We start from the raw sequence: 27,702 nt of genomic DNA, 5'->3' as shown, positions 1-27,702 counted from the left end.
TGCGTGCTGGTGCCAGACACAGGCAGTAGGTTTTCTATGGTTTCTTTCCGTACGTCTGTCTCACTCTCATAAACGTGATTCCTCAGGATCTCTACACGGGAAACTCTTAAAATTTGGCAAAAAAACCTCTCACGAACTCAAGAACTCAAGATCTCTCTGGGTTTCCTAAGAGTTTTCTTAGGGCTTCCTCATGCTTTATTCAGCGCTTTCCCCATGGTTTCCTCATTGCTTCCTTAGTATTTCCTCCGTTTTTTTTTTAGGGGTTTCCTCAGTGTTTCCTGAAGGTTTACTTGGGGCTTCTTCTGCATTTCCTCGGGGTTTCCTCATGTTTTCCTTTGCATTTCCTCAGTGTTCCCTCTGGGTCTCCTTATGGTTTCCTCATGGTTTCCTGAGGGTTTCATCAGTGTATCCATAGCGTTTCCTCAGGATTACAGGTTTTCTTAGGTCTTCCTCAGGGTTTCTTCAGCGTTTCCTCAGGGTTCTCTACATATTTTCTTAGGGCTTCCTCAGGGTTTCTTCAGCGTTTCCTCAGGGTTTGCTGAATCTATAACAGGGCAAATAGAACAAAAGGAGGAGGAGGAGGAAACCAGTAGAGGCGGAGGAAACAGTATGGGGAGGAGGAGGAGGAAGAGGAGGAATACACGGTGTGACGACGGTGTCACTGTTAACAACTGATTCAGGTTGACCGGGTGTTAAGGCCCTAACGTCACCTACACTGAGGGAATAACAGATACGGAGTAGTAACTAAACCCCGGAGGAGAGGCTGCTGTTGTTCGGACCACTGTCTTCTTGTTGACGCTCTCTGGGAGGAGGAGGAGGAAGAAGAAGAAGGGCGAGGATACCATGGCTCTACTTTCCTCGCAGATCCGTGGACTTCAGTCAGATGAGGTAAACCGACCGCTCCGCTCATATTTCTCCAGCCCCTTAACCCCGTCGTTAGCTAGCTGGCTAACTAGTTAACGCTAACCGCGGCTAACGAGACACGCTGTCAAACTGCATGTGGCTCGGTGGTTAAGTTAGCCAGCTAACTTATCACCTGGCAAACTGACGACACTGGGAGTGTCTTGTTAGCTAAAGTGCTCTTCTTTCTGATGGATGATCGATGGAGTTGATCAGTTGTGACAGTCAGTTAGTGTGAGGCAGCTGTGCTCTTTCTCAGCCAGGAAACACAACAGGCTGTGAGCGGTTACCGCCTCTCTGTTGGCCATTTCCCGTCCACACGCACACACTCTCTTTAACACACACACACACACACACGCTATTACATTCTTGTCTTTCTGTTGCTGTGAGTCTAAGTCTGACGCTTAATCTAAAAAATATCCCTCCAAAAGTATAGAAACAACCAAACTCACACACAAACTCTAACCCCATTATTGCTTCACCATCATTGCCCTCACCCTAATTCTAAACCCTAAACCTAAAAGCAAATCCTAACCCCACACCAACCTTGTGAAAAAGCGAGGAACGGTCAAAATGTCCTGTCGACAGTCTAAACAGAAAACCTTATCCCGAACCTTAACCATGACCAATTCATACCTAACCTTAAGCTTAACCTTACCATACTTAACATCTTACCCCTAACCTCAAAGGGATAGTTCACCGAAAAATAAAAACTCACTCATTATCTACTCAGAACTAGGCAGAGAGAGTGGTATGTGAAGTGTTTGTCAACAAAACACTTTTGGAGTTTCAGGGGGAAACCAGAACAAATTCATACCTAACCCTCACCTTACCACCATTAACATATTTCCCTGAACCGTAACCAGGAGCAATTCATACCTAACCCTAACCATACCACCATTAACATCTTACCCCTAAACTTAACCAGGAGCAATTCATACCTAACCCTACCACCATTAACATCTTTCCCTGAACCGTAATCAGGAGCAATATATACCTAACCCTCACCTTACCACCATTTACATCCTTCCCCTAACCTTAACCAGGAGCAATTCATACCTAACCCTAAACTTACCACCATTAACATCTTTCCCCTTACCATAACCAGGACCTCTGAAATAATTTTTATCCTCATTAAGACCAGGCTTTTATCCCCATGAGGTCTTGTGATCCAATGTGTACACTGAAAGGCCTTCTGCTCCACATGGTCCTCACAGAGACATAAGAAACAGTACACACACACCAGAAGCAGACAAAACTAATTATGATGCAATAATTTACGTTGTCACTGGTCTCGAACTAGATACTAATATGTTGAGGGCCCACATTGTATTTTCCTCTTAGCCTGTGTGACGATTGTGACACTTCATGGTGATTCACAAACTTTACAGTCAAAGCATGAATGGGGCAGGGAATTGGAAATGCACAAAGGTGCAAAGTGTTGTCAGGATGTTACATCAGACTAAACTCTGATTGTATGAGCATGTGACAGTGATTCATTTCCAAATAAAGAAGCTTCAGATCACCGCTAGGACTAAGTCAATTAGTTTGTTTATTGATTATTATTATAATAAATAATTGTTTCTTCTTTCTGATGTTTTTAACTGAAGTCCTTTTTAATGGTCAAATATTAGCTGTTTCTTCACATATATGAGGATTAGGTTTTCTTTGTCACACATTATCTTACACTGAATAATATCATTGAGGTTTGGGCTGTTGCTAAGACATTTAAAGATGTCACGTTGCTCTTTGGGACTTTGTAATAATTTAGTTTGTAGAATTTTCTTTACAAAATAATGAATCAAGGAATGAATACATTATTGATCTTGTTTTAGGTCATTAAATGTCAATGATTTATTTAAACTGTCCTTTAAAACTTTCTAAAGCCATGTGACATCTGCTTGATTTTAATGTCTTTTATCACTTTGTATCATTAGATTCAGGCTATGAGTCATTCTCCCCTTATCCTCCTCTTTCAGTGTCGTTTGGTTTGTAATTTATATGTTCATATAGTCATCAGTATTTCTTTTTGTCTTTTATTTCAGGAGGACTCCAGAGTCCTAAAAGTGAAGGTCATTGGTGGAATTGGACTGGCCAAAAAAGATATTCTTGGAGCCAGGTTAGTTTATAGATTGTAATGCTTACTCACAGTATACTGTATGCAGCTAACCATTGATTAATTATTGGTCATTATCTATTGAATATTTTTTCGAATACAATACTGAATGAAAGCAAATCCTCACAATTAAAAATATTTTTCTGTCCATTGACTTATTAATGAATCAACTAAGAATATAAATCCTTTTCAACAATTTGATCTATAAATAGATAATATCCTGAAAATTATCTGTTTACCAGACCCTGATGTCTTGTCTGACCAAAGACCCAAACATATTTTATAGAACAAATTCTATCTCAAAGAGAAAATCAACAAATTCCCACATTCGACAAGCTACAACAGATTTTTGTCTTCATGATTTACTTTAACAAATGAATAATGATCCAAACATTTTCAATGGTCAATTTAGTTTATTCCACGTTTTTTTCTTTTCCTGTAAAAGTCAACTCAATATCTTCCTGTACATTATGTGATGAGACTTTCCTGTTGCTTATGAGTGAAAGGAAGTGATGGCAGTATTTAGTTTTTCAATGAACATCTAGCAGATGTAAGTTACAGTCAGCTGTCAGTGAACCATGAATACGTTTATGTTTCATAATTATGTCCTACATTTGTTTTCTTTCAATTTCTTGATCAACAACTTGTTCATGCTACGGCCAAAATTGCTGGTTTACTATCACGCTAATGTAAAGTAATTTAATACAACAAACTTTGCTGCAGGTCTAATGTGGCATTGCAATCTGGGTAATGTGATTGATGGATGTGGTCATAAAACACGTCACAGTGCCTGCATAATGTCATTGTAAATTAATAATTGTTAACTTTCTATTGACTGTTAAGTGAGCTGGAACCATTATGTTAACGTTTCTCAGTCTGATCGCATCAGACAAGGATGTAAAGTGTTTTCCTTCCCTCAGAGATAATTCAGAGACTCGTGGTCATAGAACCACACAACCACTAATACACAGAGAGCAGAAAGTAGATGATGAGTGTATAAATATTTCTAGAGTGATGTCTCTATCTGAATCTAAATGTTTGTCTCATCTCGCAGTGATCCATATACAAGACTGTCCCTCTATGACCCTGCCAATGGAGAGATCACTAGTCTTCAGACCAAAACTATAAAAAAGGTGAGTAGGGGAATATCCGCATTTGTTGTTACACCGGCTTGTAACTTTTGGATATTATGATTTAATTTAATGATTATTTACTTATAGACGCTGGACCCAAAATGGAATGAAGAGTTCTTTTTCAGAGTAAGTGAAATTTTACATGAAACATTTAAAAATGCATTATACCGTATTTATCTGAATTGTAGTATATGTTCCAGTAGGTCATTTTTGGCTTGAACAAAACAGGAACTTGTTTTGACATACTGTCATACACCACTGGGTACTTGATCATATTTAATCATAAAAGGCCAGAAGTTGTTGCCTTTGGTGAACATGGTTTGTTAACGAATCTAGAACAACAATGTTTTGATCTTACTCTATGTGTATGTTTCAGGTTAATCCTCAGAAACATCGTCTGCTGTTGGAAGTATTTGATGAGAACCGACTGGTAAGTTGATAAGTTATATTCAACCTTTCCGTTGAATTGGTCTACTTATGTTTGTTTTACTCCACAAAATGTTAGTTCAACTGTTGTCTAATTGATCAATTGCTCCTTTTTTTTCTTTTTTTGTAAATAATATTTTGGTTTCAAGAAAAAGGAAGAAATACTGGTCCAATTTTTTTTAAAGCCCTAGAACAGGGGTCACTAACAGGCGGACCGCGGCCGGACCCAGTAGTCGTCCCGTATGGACCCGAACCTACAGCCAAAACAGAAGGTTATGATTTAAAACCTGACAGGGCGCTCCTATTTGTAACCGGCGCATCTTTTGTAGTCTTTACGGTAGTGGTTTATTGGATATGGATAACGCACAAAGCAATTGGATAACGCACCGACCAATTGCATGCGAGTTAAGCCATCCCCTGTGATATTACTCAGCCAATCAAATCTGTGCATTTCAGGTGGTTAACATTGCGACTCTAGAGTGCAGAGAGATGAGAGAGTTAGAGGCGAGCTACACACGAAAAGACGGTAGAAAGAAAAAGGAAAAATAACGATACAGATAGAGAAAACCAACCATTATGATCTTTCGGACCTTTGCTTCAAGAAATGTTCTCTAACTGGACCTCTTTAAATTTATTTGAATACCCCTGTCCTAGAAGATGTCTTTGAATTAATTTGTTTACCTCAAGTATTGGAGATCAATTTTAAGAGCTGCATTGTTAAAGAGGGACAGGCATCATAATTAATGCTTTTACTATTGATAGTGGCTGGACACAATTCAAAACCAGGAAATAGTCTGATAAAGGACTCAAATTCAAAAGATAGATGCGCATGTTGTGTAGCTGCCTGCTTTCATCAAATTAGAGTCACAATCAAATAAACAGACAAAATCTAATATAAATCTTTCTTTGTAACTGTGTGTGTATACCATAAAACATGAATAACATGGTGTCATGTTTCAGAAGATAAGGGTATCCTTTAGTCAATGCAAGGTTGACTTTGGTTTCTCTGTCTGTCATACAGTCGCCCTTATTTTGCCTTGATGTGTGTGATATTGTTGGAAAAATGAGATACCTTGTTATTTACCGCTGTAAATAAGGGCAAATCCGGCTACCTTAAGGACATTGTAGTGCCTGCTGCTTTACACCTGTAGAAAGACATTTGAAGTCTGGGTGCTATCTGCAATAGATAATAGTGATATTTTTAAGTATTGCTAATGTTGCTAATAGGTTTCTATCTTGACACACGAGGATACCTGTGTGCAGTAGCAGCTTTTTAAGAAATGTCCTGCTTGACCATCATATGTGTCTTAATATTTGCCTGATAGACATTGGTTTTAAGTTAATCTGGTTTGTTGAGATCCTCTTCAGATAAATAGTAGACGGTTTGGTTTTTAAGATCTTTGTGGGAGGTCTGTCTCATTAATTTTGATCAGTAATAACCGATAACCATCACAGTTGATCATGTTTCATTTAGCACATTAGATTGAATGTTTCATTAGCACAATCTTGACACCAATGTCTAGTGTTCTCTTACTGATCACACATAGTGCGTATCAGTGTTAAAGGTTTATGGAGTGCCAGGTTGTAGCATACTATCAGATGAACCGCTGACCCACTTTCCTGCTGATCTGATGTTCAGAAGATAGCAGTGCTGTCATACACTGAGCTTCCTGTATGAAACGCTAAAACATTGGGGGCCGTTGGTGTCCTTCACTAGAATGAACAAGGATTTTGGCTTTTGTCCATGCTCCAGATTTCTTATGAGATATTTTGTACTGTTGTGTTTTTAGTATTTAGGTTGTAGTAGTTATTTAAACATGTCCAATTTTTTTTTTTTACTGAATTGCTGGTATAGCTAAAAGGTAGGGCTAAAATAAATGTTCTCACAGAATGAACTCCACCATGCAGTTTCAGGATTAGTGTATTTCTTCTTAGGAGCTCTGCAGCTACATTGAATTGGGTAATATCTTTTAAGCTGTCTTAATGTTAAACTCTGCTCAGTGATTATAACAAGAAGCAGCTAATTAGACTGAGAGGAGACAAGTCAGTGCACAAAAGTCTCAGTCATCCATTTGCAATGACTTGTTTTTATAGATCTAGTGATTTGTGCACAATATGTCGCATTCCTAAGAGATTGTGCACAGAACGAACAATGCTGTACTATGAAAAGCAAATCATGTGATTATTTTACCCTGCTCCCTCTCAACTGTTGCATTTCTGATCATTGTCTTTATCTTGCAGTGTTTTGTTTCTCTGAAGTAATGTTTCCCTCTTGGCTTATATAATGCAAAATGAAGAGCTTGAACAACATCCAACAGTTTGATGCTTTGCTAGAGATTTGGCTCTTATTTTATTTTCATTTACAGTCCATCTTTAGGTCAAAACAAAGAAACACAACAAGGTCCATACATAAGACGGTACGTTCACATACAGTATAGTCTTTATAAACATGGTTCCTTCATCACTGTTATTTTTAGTTTGGCTGAATGTTTCTAGAACCTTTGATCCCATGACAGGTATACAAGTCACATGATAAAGCAAACATGGGTGTGACTAATTCAAATCTGCCTTGTCATGCTCCGGGTAGAGTCTGTGTTAATTTGCAGGGTGTGTCATAAACATGTTTCTGTGTATGTATGTAGGAAAGCGGCAGAGCAGGTGGGAAACGTGTTTATAGAGTGAGAGAGAAACCTGATCTGGTGGCATGTCCCTTACTAGAAATGAAATGTGCTGTCCATTATATAATTAATTATAATTGTTCAGAAATGAAAAATCCTAGTACTTTCTGTGATTCACAATTTGACCAGGCAATACACAAGAAATATGCAGATGAAGTTTGCGGTCCCCACTGAATGAATCCTTATTGTTTTAGATAATATTACAGTGCTTCGCTGTTTCCACTGTCATCAAAGTAATATCAAAGTGTAATGGGCAGTTTGCCAAGAATTTTGTGCGTTTATTTTTGGCAGAGGTTGACCTTTATCCATTTCTGTGACTTTCTCTAATGTTGCCATTATGCAATAAGGATTTAGATTTTCTTTCTGGGCTGCAATTAAATTACTATTTTTTATTATCATTATTCAGTTGTCTGAATATTCATTTGACTGCATTAAATCACAGTAAAGATGAGAAGATTAAGATTAAGATATGTTTATTCATACCAAACACAAGCACAGACATGCACAACACACCCATGCAATGGCAGGCAAATTCTACCTCTGCATTTAACCCATTTGTGTGCAGGACACACAGAGCAGTGAGCGACCATGTACGGCGCTCGGGGAGCAGATGTCGGGGGAGTAATGTGCCTTGCTCAGGGGCACTAGACAGGGTAGGGAGACTCTTGGATTTTTGGACAGATCAATCCAGGTTCATCTTTTGTTGTCTCTCCGTGGAGTTGAACCAGAGACGAACCAGAGACCTTCTCTGCCCATAGTCCAAGTTTCTGCCAATAGACCACCGCCTCTCTCAAGAGTGTATTGCCCAGACAGGGGCTGTGTGACAGTAAAGGCAAGATGATAACTTTCTTTTGTCATTGACTTTTACTGGAATCACATTAAAAATACCAATACAGCTGATAAACAGGCCAGTTGTCGTTGAGGTCTTGGACAGACGTCTCCACAAAACTGGCTGAAAACACAAATGTAGATGCAAATCATTTTTTTTACATGAAATTTGGATGCTGTAGACACAGTCTCAGTCTTTTCCAATTTCAAAAAACTGTTAGATGATATGAAAGGAACCAAATAAAGCAACACTACATTGGTATTTTGTGTGTTCTGAACATTGCAGCTTCTGATTAGTCTTGTGTGATAATGCTAAGGTGAGCACTTCTGGTGCTTGCTGAACAGGTTTGACTGTTTGAAGGAAGAGAGTGAAGGCTCCAGGCTAACCCATAATCCGCCATCAGGAAACAAACAAGTAGAGACACCAGTGAACCAGTGGAGTAAACAAAAAAAATGTATAATATATCCTGTCAAACATGAAAGTGTCTGTTCTTACCTGGAATTAACATGGATCTTAAGTGACCACTTATTATCACATCTCACTCCCCTGCTCTATATGCACATAAACACATACATTATTAATGCAAGCACTAAATTATGTTTTTTTTCTTCTATATTTAATATTGTGTTGGTGGTCAAAGATAAAACACTAAATGCGAACCACAGAAATGTAAAAATACTTTAATTTCATAATGTAATTGTTTCGAGCTAGAGGATGTCAGCTGAGTAGGAGGTCCTTTACTGTGGCCCTGGACACATTTGCGTTCACACAGCAAGAGGAATGTGGCCATGTGTCTGATCTCAAGTGCGTCCTCAAGTCTTGAGCTGTCCACTTATGATTATATCACTCAGGATAGGTGTTAATGCCACATCTGAACAGGACCTCTGGGTCACTTCTAGAGGCAGCATGAATATAGGGTATGATATGAACAGGACATCACCGCCTGCAGAGGTTTCCATGGTATCTCCCTCGTCAATGAATGACCACCATGAAATGTTATGGAGAAGAAAACACTCATAAACGATAAAGAGATGGCTGTTGTGCAAGATCAAGACGAAGGCCACATACAAAGTACAATACAATTGTAAACACACACACACTAGAGTGAAAAAAATCTAGAGTAAAATTTGTAATCACAACAGGAATTCAGCACTTATTAACTGAGAATGATGCATTAGCAACCGATTAGCTCCAGATAACAAGTAGAGGCTAGCTTGGTTAGCAGTAGATGATCACAGAAAAAACTAATTCTGCCAAATCACAGCGATACTGAGACAGCTGTTATACAGTATGTACAGACATTCATCCAATGAGAGCATGCAGGGAGTTGATAAAAGATTCTTGTCAATATTTGCTTGGACAGAGATCTGACATCAGAGTCACTCATTCATTTCTCCCTATATAATAACTCTGGATAGTTTACACTGTAGTGAGATTTAAATTTAAATTGTATTAATTGGTCAAATAATATGGCGGAAAGCACTAGGTAGTAAGAACTCATTTTGGACACAGTCTGGACGTAACAGCGTCAGTTAAACTGCTATAGAGCTGTTAATCTAGTGGTTGCTACAAGCAACACACTGTGAAAACTGCTTGTAACAGAAAAGATATGTACATTTAAATGTTAGGGGTTCAGTCTGTGTCCATAGGGAGTTGTCAGTGTGGTTCTTCATACAGATCATTATTAACACACCTTACCTTTTTCAAAATTGTGTTTTGTGTGGGTGATACCAAAACTATTAACAGGGCAATGATCACTGATATAAATACTGATGATGACAAAGATGTGCCTCCAAGTGTGGCATCCACATTCTTGCTAACACAAACCTCAGTAATGTCTCTGCAGAATATCTTAAAATTAGTTACATGTTTTCACGTTTGCTGGAGGATGAACCCATTAGATTTTGATGGTCAAAGGTCATGCTCACTTGAAAATACATTTTTGTCTTGTGAACATGATGAGATCTTAAGAATAGTTTGGAGTAATGCTCACAAGTATGGCTAATTTTGCAAATATATTAATCACCATGAAACATGCGACATCTGTCAATTTGTATCCACATACATATGCACACAAGTTTTTAATCACGAGTACTACATTATGTACATGAGGGTATCAAAACGTCATGTTGACAGGTACTTAGACCGTAGTCATGTTACGTTTGCGCCTGTTGATTAACAGAGCTATCCTGTCTCTCATGTCCAGTCCCTACTCTAACCACACCCCACTGACACACTTTACTCAGCAATCAAAACATTTTCTTTAAAGACCAAACATGTCCTTCGGTCTGGACACAGTGTTATTTGGGCACCAACTTAATGTTGCGTTATTATTGGCATATTACACCACTTACATGACCTGTGTGGTGTGAGTCACCAATCTTATCTGATGGCCCACCACACCAACATCAATAAAAGCTCTTTTTGGCTGGATGAAAAAATAATAACCAAGCACCATGTTTCATGGCAATTCTGAGCTATACCACAGCATTGTGTGTCCTCCGGTGAATCATGTCTTTATCCTGGCTGTACCCCCTACTATTAAACATTAGACTGACACTGATTCTGTTGCAGAGTAATGTCTCCTGAAATAGGACAGCTGGGCTCAATAGGCAGCCATTAATAAATAGGACTGTCAACAGCCTTGGAGTGGAAATCAGACCATCAATGACTGTTACATGGGGTGTCATATAACAGGTGTCGTATCACTGTCAAAGTAATCAGTTATTTCTCATTCTTGTCTTTCGAGCGATAGTATTTCACAGATTAATTTCTCTACAGGACACGCACAACACAGTTTATATTAATCTATTTTAATTTAAAAACAACCTTTTTATGACTTAAATTGTACTGCATTAACTAAGTTTGATAAGTTTTACTGTTTACAATTTTTCCTGCATATTATCAAAGGCTATGCAGGATTCAGGATTATGTTAAAAGTCATTGCCTTAATTTCCTGTAATTCAATAGCAGTGGGTACAAATATTTGGGGGGGGCACAGAGCAGCAGAAACATTAGAAGCAAAGCTGCAGCAGGAAGTGCTGTCTTGAGTGAGTGGCCTGAGGCAGATGTAACCGTTTGCCTCAATCTTAGATGCAATGTAAACCGCCACTATGTTGCTCTTGCTTTTTTCCGGCAGGGTAAATGGGAGTGAGGAGACTGGAAAAAACAGGGAGCTGTAGATATTAATCTGACTGGGGCTCAGGAGGTACAGTTAACCAGGAGCTAAAATAAGCCAATCTTATTTAACAGGTCAGCTGAGGAAACTAGTTTTTTTGTGTAACTTTGTTTTTTGTGTAAGGTTTAAGCTCCTTAAATGGACCAACCTCAGGGAATTCTCTAGTTTCAAAGGTTGTATGTTTGGGTCATATCTCCAAACAGAACCACTGACCTCTTCCGACTAAAAGCTGAGATCAGCCTGGACAGGAATGTAGGTTGTCACCAGAGCTATTTTGGCAATGTACAGCCGCTAATGATTGTGATCACAGAGCAGAGCTTGGAGCAGTTGCTTTGCTTCCCTTTTTTCCGACCAGCAAGTTTGATCATGCAGCTCTCATTGGCGCTGCAGGGATTAGAGAGTTAAACGAATGGCACGTCGGCTCCGCTTGCAGTTTGCGTCAAGGAGAAGCAACACGGACCCTCTGTCAGAAAGCCTCAGCAGCCATGGTGAGGAGAGTGGAGACAGTGTGTCAGCTCGCAGCCCCACAGAGAGTCTGGCGCACAGTTCAGTCCGCTTGAAGGTGACTCCTCTGTCACCAGACTATGCTACTCTACAGCGGTACTCTTCAGTGTTCATACCCAGGGTTAACGTTGGAGGATGTAATAAGAAGACTATTCTGCAGATCTCCCTGCAGCCCTGTGGTAAGTTCAGTGGACAAGTGGATGGCAGTACAGAGGATGGAGAGCAGGGGGTTGAAGGAGGAGCAGGTACTGCCTCTGATGGAGGCTCATGCAGCAGCAGCATGGCTAGCGATGCTGGGTACTGTAGCAGCAACAGCATCTTTGAGCCAGATGCTCCAGAAAAGCACAAGACCACCCAGGAGAGGAGTCTACCTCGCTGCAAGTCCAAGGTCCCACTGAGACGGTGCTCCTCTTTGGTTATATTTCCAGAGAGCCCCTGCAGTACCCCACCTGCCTCCCCAGTAAATCCTGTGGCTCTACCTGCTCTTCTACAAGCAGTGGGATCTCACCAGTCATCTATTCAGACATCTGCTAGTGAATTATCACAAGATGGAGAGGATGTGAGTTGCAAAGGGTCCACCACCACGGCAGTAATTGGCCATCGTCTCCCAAAAGGAAGCTTTTCAGGTGACTTCAGGGACACAAAACACATGGTGCAATTTAATATTCCTTTACAGGATGAACCAAAATGCAAAATGGAGGACAGGAGTAAAGTAATGGAACTCTCATCAACCCTAGACAGATCGAATCGTCACTCTAGCAGTGTGCTACTACACTTTGCCCACCAGAGACCAATGATATCCAGGAAAGGAGCTACAACCGCAACTGCAGTTAATGTGGAATATCCTGGGGCTTTAAATCCATCCGTACATCCTAAGGGCGAACATGAACCTCACAGAAAACTGTATCGTAGTACCTCTGCTTGTTTGTTCTCCTCAACTAAATCATCAGGGAAAAACCAGAAGGTCTGTTCGTATGGAAAAAGCCAGGAAAAGGCTGAGGAAAACCAATGTCATCGTGCCATACAAAGGAGCTTTTCCCTGGAGGTGCCTTACGCTAATACTGGAATTTCATGTCATGTTTCGAATCCAAAACTCAGTAGCCCTTTTTCCCCACATGTGCATATACATTTGACTCCTTGTTGTCCTGCTAAGTTACCAAACTCTGCTACTGATTTAAACACAAGCCTTGAAGTGAATAATTCGCCAAAGAGCCCAGGTCAAACCACCAAGGTGAGTGTAAAGTTTCTATTCTGGAATTGATTAATGCTCTCTGACCATCTGGGAATATAATGACTTCCTAATGACTTCTAGAGGCAAACAACTTGAAAAGGTTGAAGATGCATGATACATCAAGGCCCTATGGAGGAAGGCAATAGGTTACTCTTAATGTTGTTGAACTGGTTAAAGTAGATTCCATACTGCTTTGGTTTGACTTCTTGACTGTCATGAATACAGCAAATCTGAACTGTCTAAAAGAAATTTTAGCGTTCAAGAGATTATTATACTACACATATTTTTGATAGTGGTGATATGCTGCAATGTACTTCTCTCCTTTACTGCTATCGCCATTCAAATCCTTAAAACTCTGTTTACTCAGGGTCAGCCATTAGGTTTGCCACAAGCTAGAGCGACACTCTGTAACTGAGAAGATGGCTAAAGCTAAGTCATGCAATTAACAATCCCAATGTGGACAAACATTCAGAGGTATTTGGTTACATTATGGTAAATCCATTAGCATTTTAGTTTCCGAGAAAAGGGTAAAGGAGAAGGAAAAAAAAATTGCCCCTCTTTCATTTGCTGTTTAATCTTGCGCCGTGTTCACCTCTGCTCAACGTTAGAAAAGTTTTCCATGTTCTGTTAGTGCTATGAGTAATAGTCTTAAGTATTTACCCAAGCTAATTTTAGTGGTGGGAAGAGCAGTGCCCCTTGCTGATATAAATAAAGTGCCTCTGAAATATTCCCCCTGACTCCAGATAGTCTGGTGGTCTGTCGCACTGCCCAGTCCCGTGGATTCAAATTTAACAGCATGATACTAGAGCAGCGCACAGTCATGCCAGCCATCTGTGGACATGGTGTATGTGTGTGTGCGTGTGTTGATGGTAATGTAGGCAGGATGGGAGTGTGAGTCTCTCCCAGTAAATGTCTGGTGTGTCCCCTTCCCTACGCGTCCCCCTGCCAGGCAGTGTTTGTGAAGTATCAGGTGTCAGACCCCCCTGCATTTAGCAGGTTGTCAAGTAAGAAGGTCTCTTCCAGTAATTAGTTAGTCTTATTACTTTTTAAAGATCAAAATTAGCTTTTTTTAATATAGATTATATTTTCATCTGTTAAATTTTCCGTAAAATACTAAAGGAACCAAGTACCAAGTATGCTGCACTTTTATTTATTTATCTAACTTTCATGTTCATAGACCTTTAGGCATATGTAGACCAGTGTCCTATCACACATCTCCTTTTTAGAGTGCTGCATCCAAATACATTTGTTTAGATTCAGACCATGTTGATTCAAAGTAGAGCTCTGAGTTATTCAACCTGTACAGGTTGAGAATGGGAGGTGTAATGGTGGGAATTTATGATGTCACAATACACGAGAGTGATAACCGTTGAACAAGTCATCCCAGCTACACAGGAGAGAGTGGAGCTGTCAGCCAATCCCAGTTTGTCATGAGAAGAGGTCAATCAGCAAATACCTGTATGGGTGGACTATACTTGTGTGAAGGCTTTATTGTGACTGTCAATAGTATATCATAATTCAAATAACTAGGAAATGCATCTAAAACTGCTAAAACCAATAAAGGTTTCAAAAATTGAAGACATAACCTATGTGCTATGTCATTAGTTAATGAACAGCCAGGTGTGACCACATGACAGGTGACATGAATCACAGATCTCTCTGCTATGTTTACAAAATAAACCAAAGTCATAACCTAATGAAAGCACAGTTTAGATCTTTATCAAGTTCTTTATCTTTATTATTATGGACTGTCAATATTTGACAGTTGTGCTGCAGTGTTTGTGGTCGAGTTGTGTCGCTGTATTTCAAGTGGGAACAGTTTACATTTGAGTCAAGGAGAAGCAATACTCTGTCAGAAAGCCTCAGCAGCCATGGTAAGGAGAGTGTCAGCTGGTAGCCCCGAGTCTGAGTTTGAACTTATATGGCTTCATACAGGATAATGTGGTTTTTAGAACACAGGTAATTGTGGCCCTACCTCCCATGTGCTTAAAAACGACGTGAACAGGCTTTAACATGTTCAAAAACTAGATTGAACTGTCAAGCCCCTGATCAGTTTCATCACAGACTATTTGCCTGCAATGATAACGTTAGCTGTGTAGCTAACTCCTCTGAAGTTTAGGTTTCACAAGCTGCAGTCCACCTGTCAAAACTCGTTGTTGTTGCCGAGCTAAGATAGATATCACTGAGCTTGCTTCACAGACACCAGAACATGCGTCTGTAGCTGTTTGCCACCGCCTCATACAGTATGTGCTCAGCTTTGCTAAATGCCAAATGCTTAACTCAGTTGCAGTTGGAGTAACATGAACATTCAGGGACGCTCTGAAGGTACATTTACATTGGACGAACTTGTCCAGAGCATGAATTAAGTCTCAAAGCTTTGCCTCACCTCACCCTGTAGTCCAGGAAGTTACCGGGATTAATTTCCCTTCAGTGTTCATTCTGTTTGTTACAGATGATGAGATGAGAGCCTCACAAGAACCGTTGTAATCATAAATACAACGGACTACAACATTCTAAGTCTATGGAGTAGAGTACTGATGCCTCCTCAAGGATGGATATTCTAGAAGACCTCACTCTTAAAGGAAATTGTACAAATACATTCTCAAAATGCACAGCAGTTATAAAAGCAGGAAGGTTTGGCACATTGTATATAGAAATATAGATTGTTCCTTTATTTGCTGTGACATGGGAGTAAACTAGATGTTTTTATGGTTTGTAGCTGTTTCTTGAAAAAAAAATGTTTATATTAAGTAGGAAAAAAATATGTTTAAAATTATATAAATGACAAGGCTAGAAGCATCCAAAGATTAAAAAGACATTTATATATGTATACATATATGTGTGGTCTGGCTTTGTACACTTGACATTTTCATTGTAGCTGTAAAATGTGTTCCTCCATTGTAGTTTGAAGAACTCTTACACAATATAAAAGGCATGTGGGAGAAATGGGTTTGAAAATGTGGGGAATTAATTGTTCAGACTCATAATTGCAGGTTAACCTAGACTTCACAGTTTTTCTTGGATGCCTTATAAGAAGTACAAGGACAACCGGGGCCTCCGTCTATATTTGTTCACATAAACACTCTATACCCTGTAGACAGTCTGACCTGCCGGGGCGTTAATTTGGTCCCAAAGCTGGCTGCCACAGTGAAGAGCGTTACCCCGCTGCCTTCTGCCTTCGAGGCTGTTACGACTGTTTGTCATGCAGTGAACGCGTGAAGTGTTCAAAGCAAAGACAAATTATCTTACAAATGCTAACCTTATTTTGGTCGCAGTCTCTCCAGCAATAACAGTGCAGCCATTCATCACAAGCTGATATACACATTCCTAACCAGGCTACATGCTAAATATATATGGAAATAGATCAAGTCATATGACTCATTGTAATACGGTTCAGTGTTTGTGCCGAGGATGAGATTTTCTCATTAGATGATCTGTCTAATCTATAGATCACATAAGTTTTTTTGCAGAAAATGGCCTGTGATGAAAAGGAAGTGTAGCAGACAAAAATTATAGATGTATTGATATCCCAGAGATATGATTGGAAATGGAAAAAACTATGGCACCCCCACAGAGACTGTCTCACTGTGTAACAATGTGTCAGCCAGTGTGAATGTCAGTGTATGCGTGCGTGCGTGTGTGCAGGAGGAGATCATATTGACATCATCCTGACGTGTGTGACTTTCTCTCTCTCCGTCAGACGCGTGATGACTTTCTGGGACAGGTGGATATCCCCTTGAATCAGATACCGGTGAGTCCTTGTTCTTTTCACATCACTGTCTTATGAAGTTAGGCATATTTTTTTTTGCAGAGGTTATTACTGTACAACATCCCGACTTCAATGTCACCCATATCACCATGTAAACATGTACACCCTTATTCGGGAGTCCGTTCCACATCATTGTCTATGGTTTTGGAAACACGGCTTGTCATGTTTATGTTAAATCCATTTATGTTTAAATATAAATACAACACCCACAAATTATTCCCCTATGGTGAACTGTCATTACTGTTTGATGTCACTGTATCTTAAAATATTCCTTGTCATGATACTGGGCTGAGCAGGAGATACATTTATGCAGATCTTTAAGTGTTTGAGGAATGAAATATATCCTGTTTTTATTTTTATTTTTTTCTTTCTCAGACAGAAAATCCTAACACAGAAAGGCCATACACATTCAAGGATTTTTTGCTTCATCCACGAAGGTTGGCATGATTCCATGGTTATTTCATCTTGACCTCTTTTACTTTCCATTTTCACATATGTTTACTTGCAGGTGAAAATATAGCTCACATTTCATATTTTATTTATAAACATCCCTGACCATATTAGTGTCTCACTTGTTCCAAAAACAATTTCTGTTTGTCACACAGCCATAAGTCCAGAGTTAAAGGTCATCTACGTCTCAAAATGACCTATCTGCCAAAAAATCCTGGTTCAGAGGAGGAAGCAGCAGATCAGACTGAGGACCCCGATGTAAGTTTGGCTAATGTTTGTTCAGCAGCAAGTCACTGTTTCTCCAGTGACCATCACATCCTCTTGCAATTTTTTAGTCTTTGACTTTAGTTCCCAGTCATTCTTGTTTTCTACTTGTACCCAAATGTACCAAAAAATCTAAATGAAGATGTAATTTGTTTTCTTAAGATATCCCTTACATCTTATAGAGTCACTCTGACTGGACACTGAATATACACATTATTTATATAGCTTAATTTGCAAAATTCTCTGCAGTTTAAAAGTAATCTAAATTCATTTATTGCATCCTTATTAATCTGCGACCTTCAGGTATTTAGGTAAAACATTTGTTGACAACCCATGTACAGTATAACCCAGGCATTACAATATTTTTTTCACCAATCCAAAATTTAAAACATCAAAAGGTTACAGCAGTAACATGAACTCTCTTAGAGCACGGGTTGTGTAAGTCCATCTTATGATTAACCCACAGTGTGTCTATGCTGTTGATGTCTTCAGAATGAAACTTAGTCAACTCCGTGCTTTTGTCCTCATCCTAACTTGTGAATTCTCTTCTCGTTTGCAAGTCATCTTTGGTTTATGTAATCACACAGCAGACATTAAGATATTTTCTATATATCGATATATCTATCTTGTGACGCCCATTTTGAAACTTTTTGTTAATGTTGTGCAGCCTGGTTGGGAGCTGCTCGAGGCTCAGGACATGTCAGGTCCCAGACAAAGCCAGCTGCTGCCTCCTCTGCCCCCTGGCTGGGAGGAGCGGCAAGACAATCTGGGAAGAATCTACTTTGTCAACCACGAAAGCAGAACCACACAGTGGTATCGACCCACAATACAGTAAGACTTCTCACATAATCCCAGCAACGGCACATCACTTTTTTCTGGGGGTGCAGTACTGATTGTGTGTATGTGTCTTTCCTAAACAGAGACAGTGATTTGGAGATGCACAGAAGACAGAACACTGATATAGATGTGGAGCATGCGTTGAATACACGCAGACAGATCTCAGACCATGAGGAAAATGCCACACGAGAGTCTCCCGAGGTAAATTTAACTCTTTTGATGAATGTGAGTTTGCATGCCTTCTAAGAAGTCCTGCTTTTCCTCAGTCATTGTTGATAACAACCTGTATTTTTCCTTTCTTTTTAGAGGAATGATTAGTAAGTGGTAAAAGTTCATCAAAGTAACAAAACTGAACAGAACTAAAAGTGTTTTCAAATCACAAAAATGTCTCAACTCCACAGAGCTTGGTTCCCTTTGCCTGTTTTCATGGTAAAATCTAACACGCTCAGCACTAAATGGCGGACAGACACTTTTAGCTATCTGGGGAATGTAGTGGAGAATTTAGCAGCTAAAGAACCAGATTGTTCCCTCAGGAATGGCAGAGACCAAAGCAGAGCTAAAAAGAGAATCAATGTTAGGCTTCAGCAGGATAAAAGAATGACAACAGTTTTAATAAATTATTTTTAGGTGAATGGGAGAGGAATAGTAAAGTCTGTCCTGGTAGCTATTCTATTTACAGTAGATGCCATGTTGTGGCTTGGTGTTGTCGTGGTAATCGCATCAGTGATGTTGTGGCTTCTCTAAGAGCTTTAGTATAAACACTTAAAGAAAACCACTTTTGTCAACTCTCATTGAAATAACTGTAAAACTCACATTGACTTACACTGCATACTAGTAATTTGGCAGTTACAGCTGACTTTGCTTCCTGCTCTTGTTTTCCAGAGCTGGGAGATCATTACAGAGGACGAGTCCACCATGTACCACAGCAACAACCAGCTCGCATCACTGCCACCCCAGACACCTGCAGAGGTCAACTCGATTTGTGGCGAGCTGAGAAACTTGCAAGTTTCAGGGGCCACAGCGAGCGAGCAGCGCACCTCCCACACGGTGAGTCATGTTGTGCGCAGCATAAGGTTCTGGTTACCAAAAGTCAGAGGAAGAGAGGCTCGTAATTACATTAATGTGAACCATGAGCTTTCAGGGAGAGCGGGAGGGAGGTGCAATATGCATTAATGGCCAATTGATTGTTGTTGTCTTTAAAATCCTTCCCCTCTGCTGCAGGATCATGCTAGTAATTCAAGCCATTCCAGTTTTAGAAGAAGCTCCCAGAATTCTGGAGAAGAACATCCTGTTAGTCCTGTGGTGAGTGTTTCAGGAATTACACCAATCTCCATTTTACCAAACCTGTCTTTCATCAGAATGCTGCTGTCATGGCAAGTTCTCTGAATCTGCCAGAAACCCACCAGGGTGTTTTTTTGCTTTGATTACTGTATTTGATTGATTGATTATTGATCACTGAATTCAATTTACATGTCATTCAACAGCTGGTTCCAACCTCATCTGGCCTGCCTCCAGGGTGGGAGGAGAAGAGGGACAGTAAAGGAAGACGCTACTTTGTCAACCACAACAGTCGAGCTACAACTTGGACACGACCAGTCATTCAGGTACATTGTTTGACTGATGTATGCTGACACTCTGCGTGACTATTTTTATCCCCAATATTATCCACCAATTATTATCAATAATTCTAGTCTCTTATTGATCTAAATCTTCATTGATTTATTTTTCTTTTGACAGAAAACCTCAGACGCAGCAACAGCAGCAACAGTGGCAGCAGCAGCACCAGCACAGAGTGGTTCAAGTTTAACCCAAAGCACGCCACCGCCCACTACATCCCCTGAGGCGTCTCCTCAGCACACACCAAGCCCAGAGGCCACATATGAATCTGGATTCTTGCCAGCTCGTTGGGAAGTTCGCAGTGCTCCCAATGGAAGACCGTTTTTCATCGACCACACCACAAAGACGACTACCTGGGTGAGAACCCAGAGGACAAGAGGGCTTCCTGTTTTCTCTTGTGTCCGAGTGGGGACAACCCTCTTGGGCGTGCAGTTCTTCTGATGGCCACTAAAGACCCTTTCAGTATTAAAGTCCCTTTCAGTATTTATACGACTATTTCTTGAGTAAGCATTGCCTGTCTTTTGTTTTCTTCTGAACAGGAAGACCCCAGACTAAAGATTCCTGTACACATGAGGAAGAGACCCTCACTTGACCCTGCTGATCTTGGCCCTCTGCTGGTAAATTAATCGGTTACAAAAAATCAGTAACCAATCATCTGAAAAGCATTTATTGACTTTAGGCTTTAGATCTTAGGCAAAAGACAGATGCTGCCTCCAAGTTGTAATTTATGATCAGACATGATGGTATTTAATTATCTAATTCTACCCTACTTTATTCATTTTGCTTCATTTTAGCCTGGTTGGGAGGAAAGAGTTCACAGTGATGGGAGGGTATTCTACATAGATCACAGTGAGTATGACAATTAATTAAGAAAAAAAACATGCATCATTAACTAATATTATTATAATTGTGTTTCCACGTTAATTAATGTTCGCTTATCCATTTTATTACACAGACACCAAGACCACACAATGGGATGATCCCAGATTACAGAACTCAGCTATAACTGGACCAGTGAGTATGAGTTAAAATAGTTTTTTCTCTAAAGCATACAGATTTCCTGTATATATATAATCATTGGCCACACTATAGATTGTAAGGTTAGATTTGATTTTGTATGTTTTTTTTGTTCATTACAGGCTGTGCCTTATTCCAGAGATTATAAACAGAAGTATGACTACTTCCGGAAGAAGCTGAAGAAGCCAGTGAGTGTCTTCAAAGGATAACTGTTGTTGTTTATACATCAAATATTTGATCTAACTGGCATTGCTTTAAACTCTGTATCAGTTTCTCAGTCTAAACTTTAAAAATCACTCGTTATTTATCCTGCTGATGATTGTAAACTTAAAGGACCTCAATATATTTTGATGTAGGCTGATATCCCAAATCGCTTTGAGATGAAGCTGAGACGAAGCGCTGTGCTGGAGGACTCGTACCGACGCATCCTCTCAGTAAAGAGGGCAGATCTGCTGAAGGCGCGACTGTGGTTGGAGTTTGAGGGAGAGAAAGGACTGGACTATGGTGGCTTGGCCAGGGAGTGGTTCTTCCTCATGTCCAAGGAGATGTTCAACCCGTACTACGGACTGTTCGAGTATTCTGCCACGTGAGTCAAAACATTGTCTCTTGCCTAAAACAGATCAGTGTGATACATTTGTTATCTGTATTGTATTGTAGCAGTTCAAATTAAGACAAGATTTGGGGAATGAAAGGTTGAACGAGTGTTCTACATACATTTAAGTGCCTGTTTAATCCTAATATATAAATGCACATTAAAGACATTCATGACAGATCTTCTGCATCCAGCATCCTTTGACTGATTTGAACACCATCAGATATTTGTTGCCAGAAAGATTAATTTTAGTTATCGGCCATATATAAAGACTCAGAATCAGCTTCTCTTGGTTGTATCCAATGCTCAATTTAATTATCAGTGCTCCCACATTTGCTGCATGTGTCCCGTTCACTCTTACATTCTGTCTCATCATTAAAGGCTTAAGGCCCAAAAGATATCTTAAAAAAGGGCTACAATTATCTATAGAGAGGAACTGGCCAAGTGTTCTTGTGTTATTTACGAGGAGATTTGTTTTCCAGGGACAACTACACACTGCAGATTAATCCTAACTCAGGTTTGTGTAATGAGGATCACTTGTCCTACTTCAAGTTTATCGGCCGCGTGGCAGGCATGGCTGTGTATCATGGAAAACTGCTGGATGGTGAGTGCTGATGAAATGTATAATCAGAAATAATTATTTTAAAGGACAGCTGTGACTAGAACATCTTTGTTTCTTCAAAAGCTTTCTTCATTCGGCCTTTCTACAAGATGATGCTGCAGAAGCCGATCACCCTCCAGGACATGGAGTCTGTGGTGAGTTTCACTTTTTTTAAACAGAAAATAATACCTATATCAATAACCTCAAATTACAGATGATCTGCATTATTTTTATCTTGGTTATTGTTCCAATTTCAATAAATTGGTTTTTAATCATCTATTAAAACTCTAAAAGTTTTAATCCATATAATAATTTAATAATCCAGATAATTTCCAACGGTAGTGTGAATTAGCTTTTTGTCTTGAAGGTTATATACTAACAAAGTTTAATCTTATTCTTGTTTTGTTTTACTCGCAGGACGGTGAATATTTCAACTCCTTGATGTGGATTTTGGAGAATGACCCAACAGACTTGGATTTGAGGTTCACCGTCGATGAAGAGCTGTTCGGACAGGTTGGCTCAATGTCCCATTTCTGCCTCAACAATTTCCCTTTGGGATAAATGTTCTCTGTATATTGATGTGATTATATTCCTGTTCAGACTCATCAACATGAACTGAAGCCAGGCGGCAGTGAGATTGTCATCACTAATGAAAACAAGAAGGAATACATTGAGTAAGAATGGAAGCTTATCTTTAAAGAAAAAACACTGATCTTTTCAGTTTGGTTGTGGTTTGATGCTGATCCTCTGTTTTGTGTTTGACAGTCTGGTGATTCAGTGGAGGTTTGTGAACAGGATTCAGAAGCAGATGACTGCATTCAAAGAGGTATCAGTTCTTTTGATCAACTTCCGTGGCATCACCATCTGTTTAGCTGCTAAAGACTTTGAATAAGAATGGTACCGTTGTGTTTTTAGGGATTCTTTGAGCTGGTACCACAAGATCTGATCAAGATCTTTGATGAGAATGAGCTCGAGGTGAGTTTTTGTTTTTCTGATATGCTGAAATGGATCAGATTTATTCTAGAAAGATGACTAACGATCTATCTACCTGCCTTATTTCTACTCCACAGCTGCTCATGTGTGGTCTCGGAGACGTGGACGTGAACGACTGGAGAGAGAACACTAAGTACAAGAATGGCTATTGCTCCAACTTCGCAGTTATCCAGTGGTTTTGGAAAGTAAGTCTACTTGCCATTCCTGGAGCTAATAATCTGGACCTTTCTGCATATTTCCTCTTTTTAAGACGTTGTTCAGTTTGCAGTAGTTATTAAATTGTATGTTTTCTGCTGCGCTGTTATAGACAGTGTTGCTGATGGATGCAGAGAAGCGAATCCGGCTCTTACAGTTTGTGACGGGAACATCCAGGGTCCCAATGAATGGCTTTGCTGAACTCTATGGTGAGCTCATCTTTTGTATTTTGTATTACCACCCACTGGTTTGTTGTTCTGTCTGTGTTTCTTTTTACATTGTCCACTCTTCTTCTTTCCACTGAAACAAATAATTGTTGTCTTTTATGTCCAATCTTTGCCTCCTCGTCCACTGAGCATCACAAATCTCTCTCTGTACTATTTTCTCTTGTCCTCAGTTCATGGGGGCTTGAGCTTGTTTTTCCTGTAAATGAATTCCAATTGAAATGATGTCGTCTGTTTGTCTGATATTTGATGGTCTTATTTTCCAGGGTCTAACGGACCACAGCTGTTTACCATTGAGCAGTGGGGAACACGCGATAAACTCCCCCGAGCCCACACATGGTAAGGACTTTTCTCTAACATCTAACATGTTTGTGTTAAACAATGTACTGTAGACCATGTGTTTGCTGACATTTATGAAGTTCAAACGCAGATTGTAATGTTGAAAAAGCTTATACTGATTTCAGCGTTCTTAGCTACAATGTTTTTCTTGTGTTTTGCTTAAATTTTTGTAGTATCAGATTTATCACAACTCTAAGTAACATTCACTACTATTACGTTCCTGTAATGTGGCCACAATGTAGGGATCTCCATCTCCTTTTTTAATTACTTATTTTTAACTAGTTTGCACAAGGTAAATATCTTGATGACAATTAATCTAGTCTAATCCAGAGGGAGAAAGAATACAAGATCATAAATGGTGATTTCCATATCAGCCCTGATTGATGCATGAAGAAGAATACACAGCTTTAATCAGCTTGTGTCGTGGAGGTAAAAACAGACGTATAAAAAACACTAGTTCAAATGAATATGTAACTAGTACACTCCTCGTTCTAAACCTGCCTGTTTGGAAAGGGCTCTTCGTTTGGCCTGTGGTGATGCTAGCTGCAGTTTTCTTTCTGAACCAGTAAAAGTGACCTGCAGTAGTTGAGCCCCAGTAGGTAAAGACCAGCTGCTTTACTCAGTCCACAGAACCATGGAGCAAACGCTGCTGCACAAGGAGCTGTCAATCTGTTCAATCAAGGTTCAGTGGCGCTCGACTCCGTTCAAAGAACCCTGAACTGGAGAATAACTTGTTGTAACATCACTAACATTGATGAGTCCGAGCTGCTGCTGTTGCTACAGAGCACTGGTCACCTGTTTATTTGATATTAAAGGTCTCACGTATCTAAATCGCACCAGATTTGATACAGGACTTTGTTGCTGTTGTTTTGACAATTGTGAATATCTCAAATAATTGATTGATTAATTCTGTAGTTGATTCCTGCAAATGCAAGTTTTTATGACTTCTTCTCGGATGGGATATTTAACCTTTGTTCACTTGCTGTCTTTACCCTATACAGCTTCAACCGTCTGGACCTTCCTCCTTATGAGTCATTTGAGGAACTGAGAGAGAAACTTCACATCGCCATTGAAAATGCATATGGTTTCGATGGGGTGGATTAATCCCAGGCGTGGTGAATGAACTGACATTTACTGCCATCGGAGTAAAGCCGATGCCAAGCAGAGAGACGAGCTTGGCGTTACACTCAGGTCTTAACCTGCCAGCTGTGTGACAGATGAAGGACAGTCGCACAACTCTCACTTTGCTCCTCGGTCGTGACGCATGGAGAAAAGGACTTCACATCTGGAGAGACCGAAGACTTAATTCACGAAATGTAATGTTTACAAATTAGATTTTCTTCTTATTAGATTATATTGTTTTTGCATTTTTTACATCGCTCAAAAGTGGATCGACTTTTATCTGTTCTGTTAAAAGATTGAATATTTAAAGGGCATGATTCGGCGAAATGTGAATGTAAAACCATCAGTTTAATTTGGGGTGAGCAGCCTCAGAAACACTTAATGCACAACTTCTCACATCAGAGACTAAATGTAGTTATCTTAACCATACGCCTGTCCCTGTCACTAAATGAATACAAACATATGAGGGGTGTTGAGTTGGACCATGGGTTAGAATATGGTGAAGTTCATGTTTATATAAAGACAGTATACTGTGTTAGGTGTATGAATGAGACTTACACCCATGTCTATTGTCAAGAACTATTAAACTCCAAAATTACTTCAAACTAAATGTGAACAGTGAAATTGGCCCAGCTGCTTAAAGAAATCACAGTGAGATTATTCCACATGTATATGAAGTTTTAGGTAACAAAACATAAATACAAATTGGTAATTCAACCCAAAATAAATCACGTCTAGACGTTTTCTCCCCAGTTGCCTTTTATTTTAATTATTTACGTAACTATTTTTCATTCCAGTATATTAGAACCTTTAATGCAGGAAACCCACAATGTAAACACCTCATAACTTTAGCAGAAACTGTGCAGATATATCCAAGTTGGAGTGATTACACTTGAACAAAGTGTATTAATTCAGTTTTATAGTAGTGATGCACCAGTACCAGGACCAGTAAATGGCTAAACTAATTATGATACTGTAGCGGTGTTTCCACAGGTGAAAAGAAGTGACTACATGCAGTGCTAGACTGTGTTGAAATACTATGCATATTTGTACATATTGACATAACGATTGAATACCACTTGATTTTTGAGTTTATCAGAAAAATATATTGTACATACAAATATAACTCTGCCGTCTATTAACTGAAAAAGCAACTGTCAAACTGAAGTAAGAAAAAAAAAAAAATATTGGTGCATGTCCAGATTATGCATCTTTTTTGTTTTTTATTCATGATAAGTAGCTACTCATACTAAAGTAATAGTTATATGTATAGATTCACATTAGATGTCCTGGGCCGTGGCTTTTAGAAATCTTCTCAGATGGACTGTTTGAAACATGTTTAGTTTTCGTCTGCTCATCATGGGTGTCTAACTTCAGCGTGGTGCTCTGTTTTTAAGAGTATAACTTTTGAAATGTATTTTGTAGATTGTCAAAACGTGAACAGATAATTGTTTCAATATCACTTATCATACCTTTGTAAGAGGGTAGCCGTACTTAAGCCTTGGTTTGAACTTTTTCTGAATGGTAAAACATGTGTTTACATTGCCTGCCATGTTTACAGCTCCTTGATAAAGGAAGGAATCATGGGCTGGTTCTTGTCTCTGACGACACAGTTTTATACTTACGCTTTTATAAAGTGAAGCACTTTGTTTATATTGATGAGTCTTACTTCTGAACTGTCTGGTTCTTGGCCAATCTGTCATCTGCAGACTGTTTAAATCCCTCTTTGAAAAAACATGATCCTATGCTTCAAGAGCACATGTGTTTTAAATGTTTACGTGTGAACATCGCTGAAAATAAGCACATTCTCTTCTTTCACTGATTTCAAGTTAAATACGGAGGCCTTTGTTTGTAATATACTGTTGAATTTAATTGTGTTTATTGATGTTTTAATCTCTAAATGGAAGTACTGTTATATATGTATCATTCTCTACTGAAGAATATGAATAGATCAACGCTTTATTTCTGATATATTATAGAATTTAATTAGAACACCTACAAGTGCATTAACACAACAATATACATGCAACATATTGACATAACAGGTGGGAGGGTGAAAGCTGTTATATGACAATTTGATAACCTGTAGAACACCAAATTAAATATAAATATAACTGAAGAATAAAGATAATTAAGAAACATCAGTCATGTAGTGTCTTCACTTCTAACTTTCCTATAAAGTACGAGGTTATATTTTTGCAAAACTTGTTTTGGGACAGTGATGGCCCGAAGATGAACTAGATGAATAAATGGGTGGGTCCAGGAATTTTGTTTTGGTTTCTAAAAAATTGCGAAATAGGGCATTTTCAACATTTTCAGTTAATTCTCAAAAGATATTAATGGATGCTAATTTCTATACCTTCAGGAGCAAAAAGGATTTCTGCGTCACAAAATCTAATACTGTATCAAATAAAGCTTGAAATGGTTGTTTTTGAGCATTGATTCTGATGCCTTATATTTTTTTAATCATCAGTTTATTCCCTAGATGTATTGTGTCTGTATGATCACACTGTATTTCTGTGCAACGTGTACTAACAGTCTGTTCAGAGGAGCTGGATGCAGTGCTGAGCTGCTCCACCTGGGGGAGATGAGACACACTGTATTAAAACTCCCTGAGCTTTAAAACTTCTGTCAACTAAAACTTGTTGTTTTTTAAATCATATTAAAGCCTTACATCAATTATTCAA

The 27,702-nt window shown here is 39.3% G+C and overlaps 1 protein-coding gene across 3 annotated transcripts; it reads left to right on the top strand.

The window, feature by feature from the left end:
• Window positions 1-623: 623 nt before the first annotated feature.
• On the top strand, window positions 624-27,702 carry nedd4a (NEDD4 E3 ubiquitin protein ligase a). 3 transcript variants are annotated; one of them, XM_062386680.1, is made up of 30 exons: window positions 624-888; window positions 2,946-3,019; window positions 4,071-4,149; window positions 4,237-4,275; window positions 4,526-4,579; window positions 6,942-6,992; window positions 16,696-16,746; window positions 17,140-17,201; window positions 17,370-17,472; window positions 18,146-18,309; window positions 18,399-18,516; window positions 19,198-19,362; window positions 19,537-19,617; window positions 19,800-19,919; window positions 20,053-20,289; window positions 20,472-20,549; window positions 20,727-20,781; window positions 20,888-20,946; window positions 21,072-21,137; window positions 21,306-21,535; window positions 22,024-22,145; window positions 22,227-22,297; window positions 22,560-22,655; window positions 22,743-22,816; window positions 22,908-22,968; window positions 23,058-23,117; window positions 23,213-23,320; window positions 23,443-23,539; window positions 23,821-23,893; window positions 24,895-27,159. In XM_062386680.1, exons 1-30 carry the CDS (start codon window positions 844-846, stop codon window positions 24,995-24,997), a joined length of 2,796 nt encoding a protein of 931 aa, XP_062242664.1. In that variant the 5' UTR covers window positions 624-843; the 3' UTR covers window positions 24,998-27,159. The 3 variants fall into 3 exon arrangements, with proteins under 3 accessions (XP_062242664.1, XP_062242673.1, XP_062242657.1); XM_062386689.1 differs by lacking the exon at window positions 6,942-6,992; XM_062386673.1 differs by lacking the exons at window positions 624-888; window positions 2,946-3,019; window positions 4,071-4,149; ... (1 more) ...; window positions 4,526-4,579; window positions 6,942-6,992 and adding an exon at window positions 11,641-12,995 and having other exon boundaries at window positions 24,895-27,702.

The sequence above is a fragment of the Platichthys flesus genome, chromosome 1 (assembly GCF_949316205.1).
Source record: "Platichthys flesus chromosome 1, fPlaFle2.1, whole genome shotgun sequence".
NCBI lineage: Eukaryota > Metazoa > Chordata > Actinopteri > Pleuronectiformes > Pleuronectidae > Platichthys > Platichthys flesus.
This window is presented reverse-complemented; position numbering and strand designations above follow the sequence as displayed.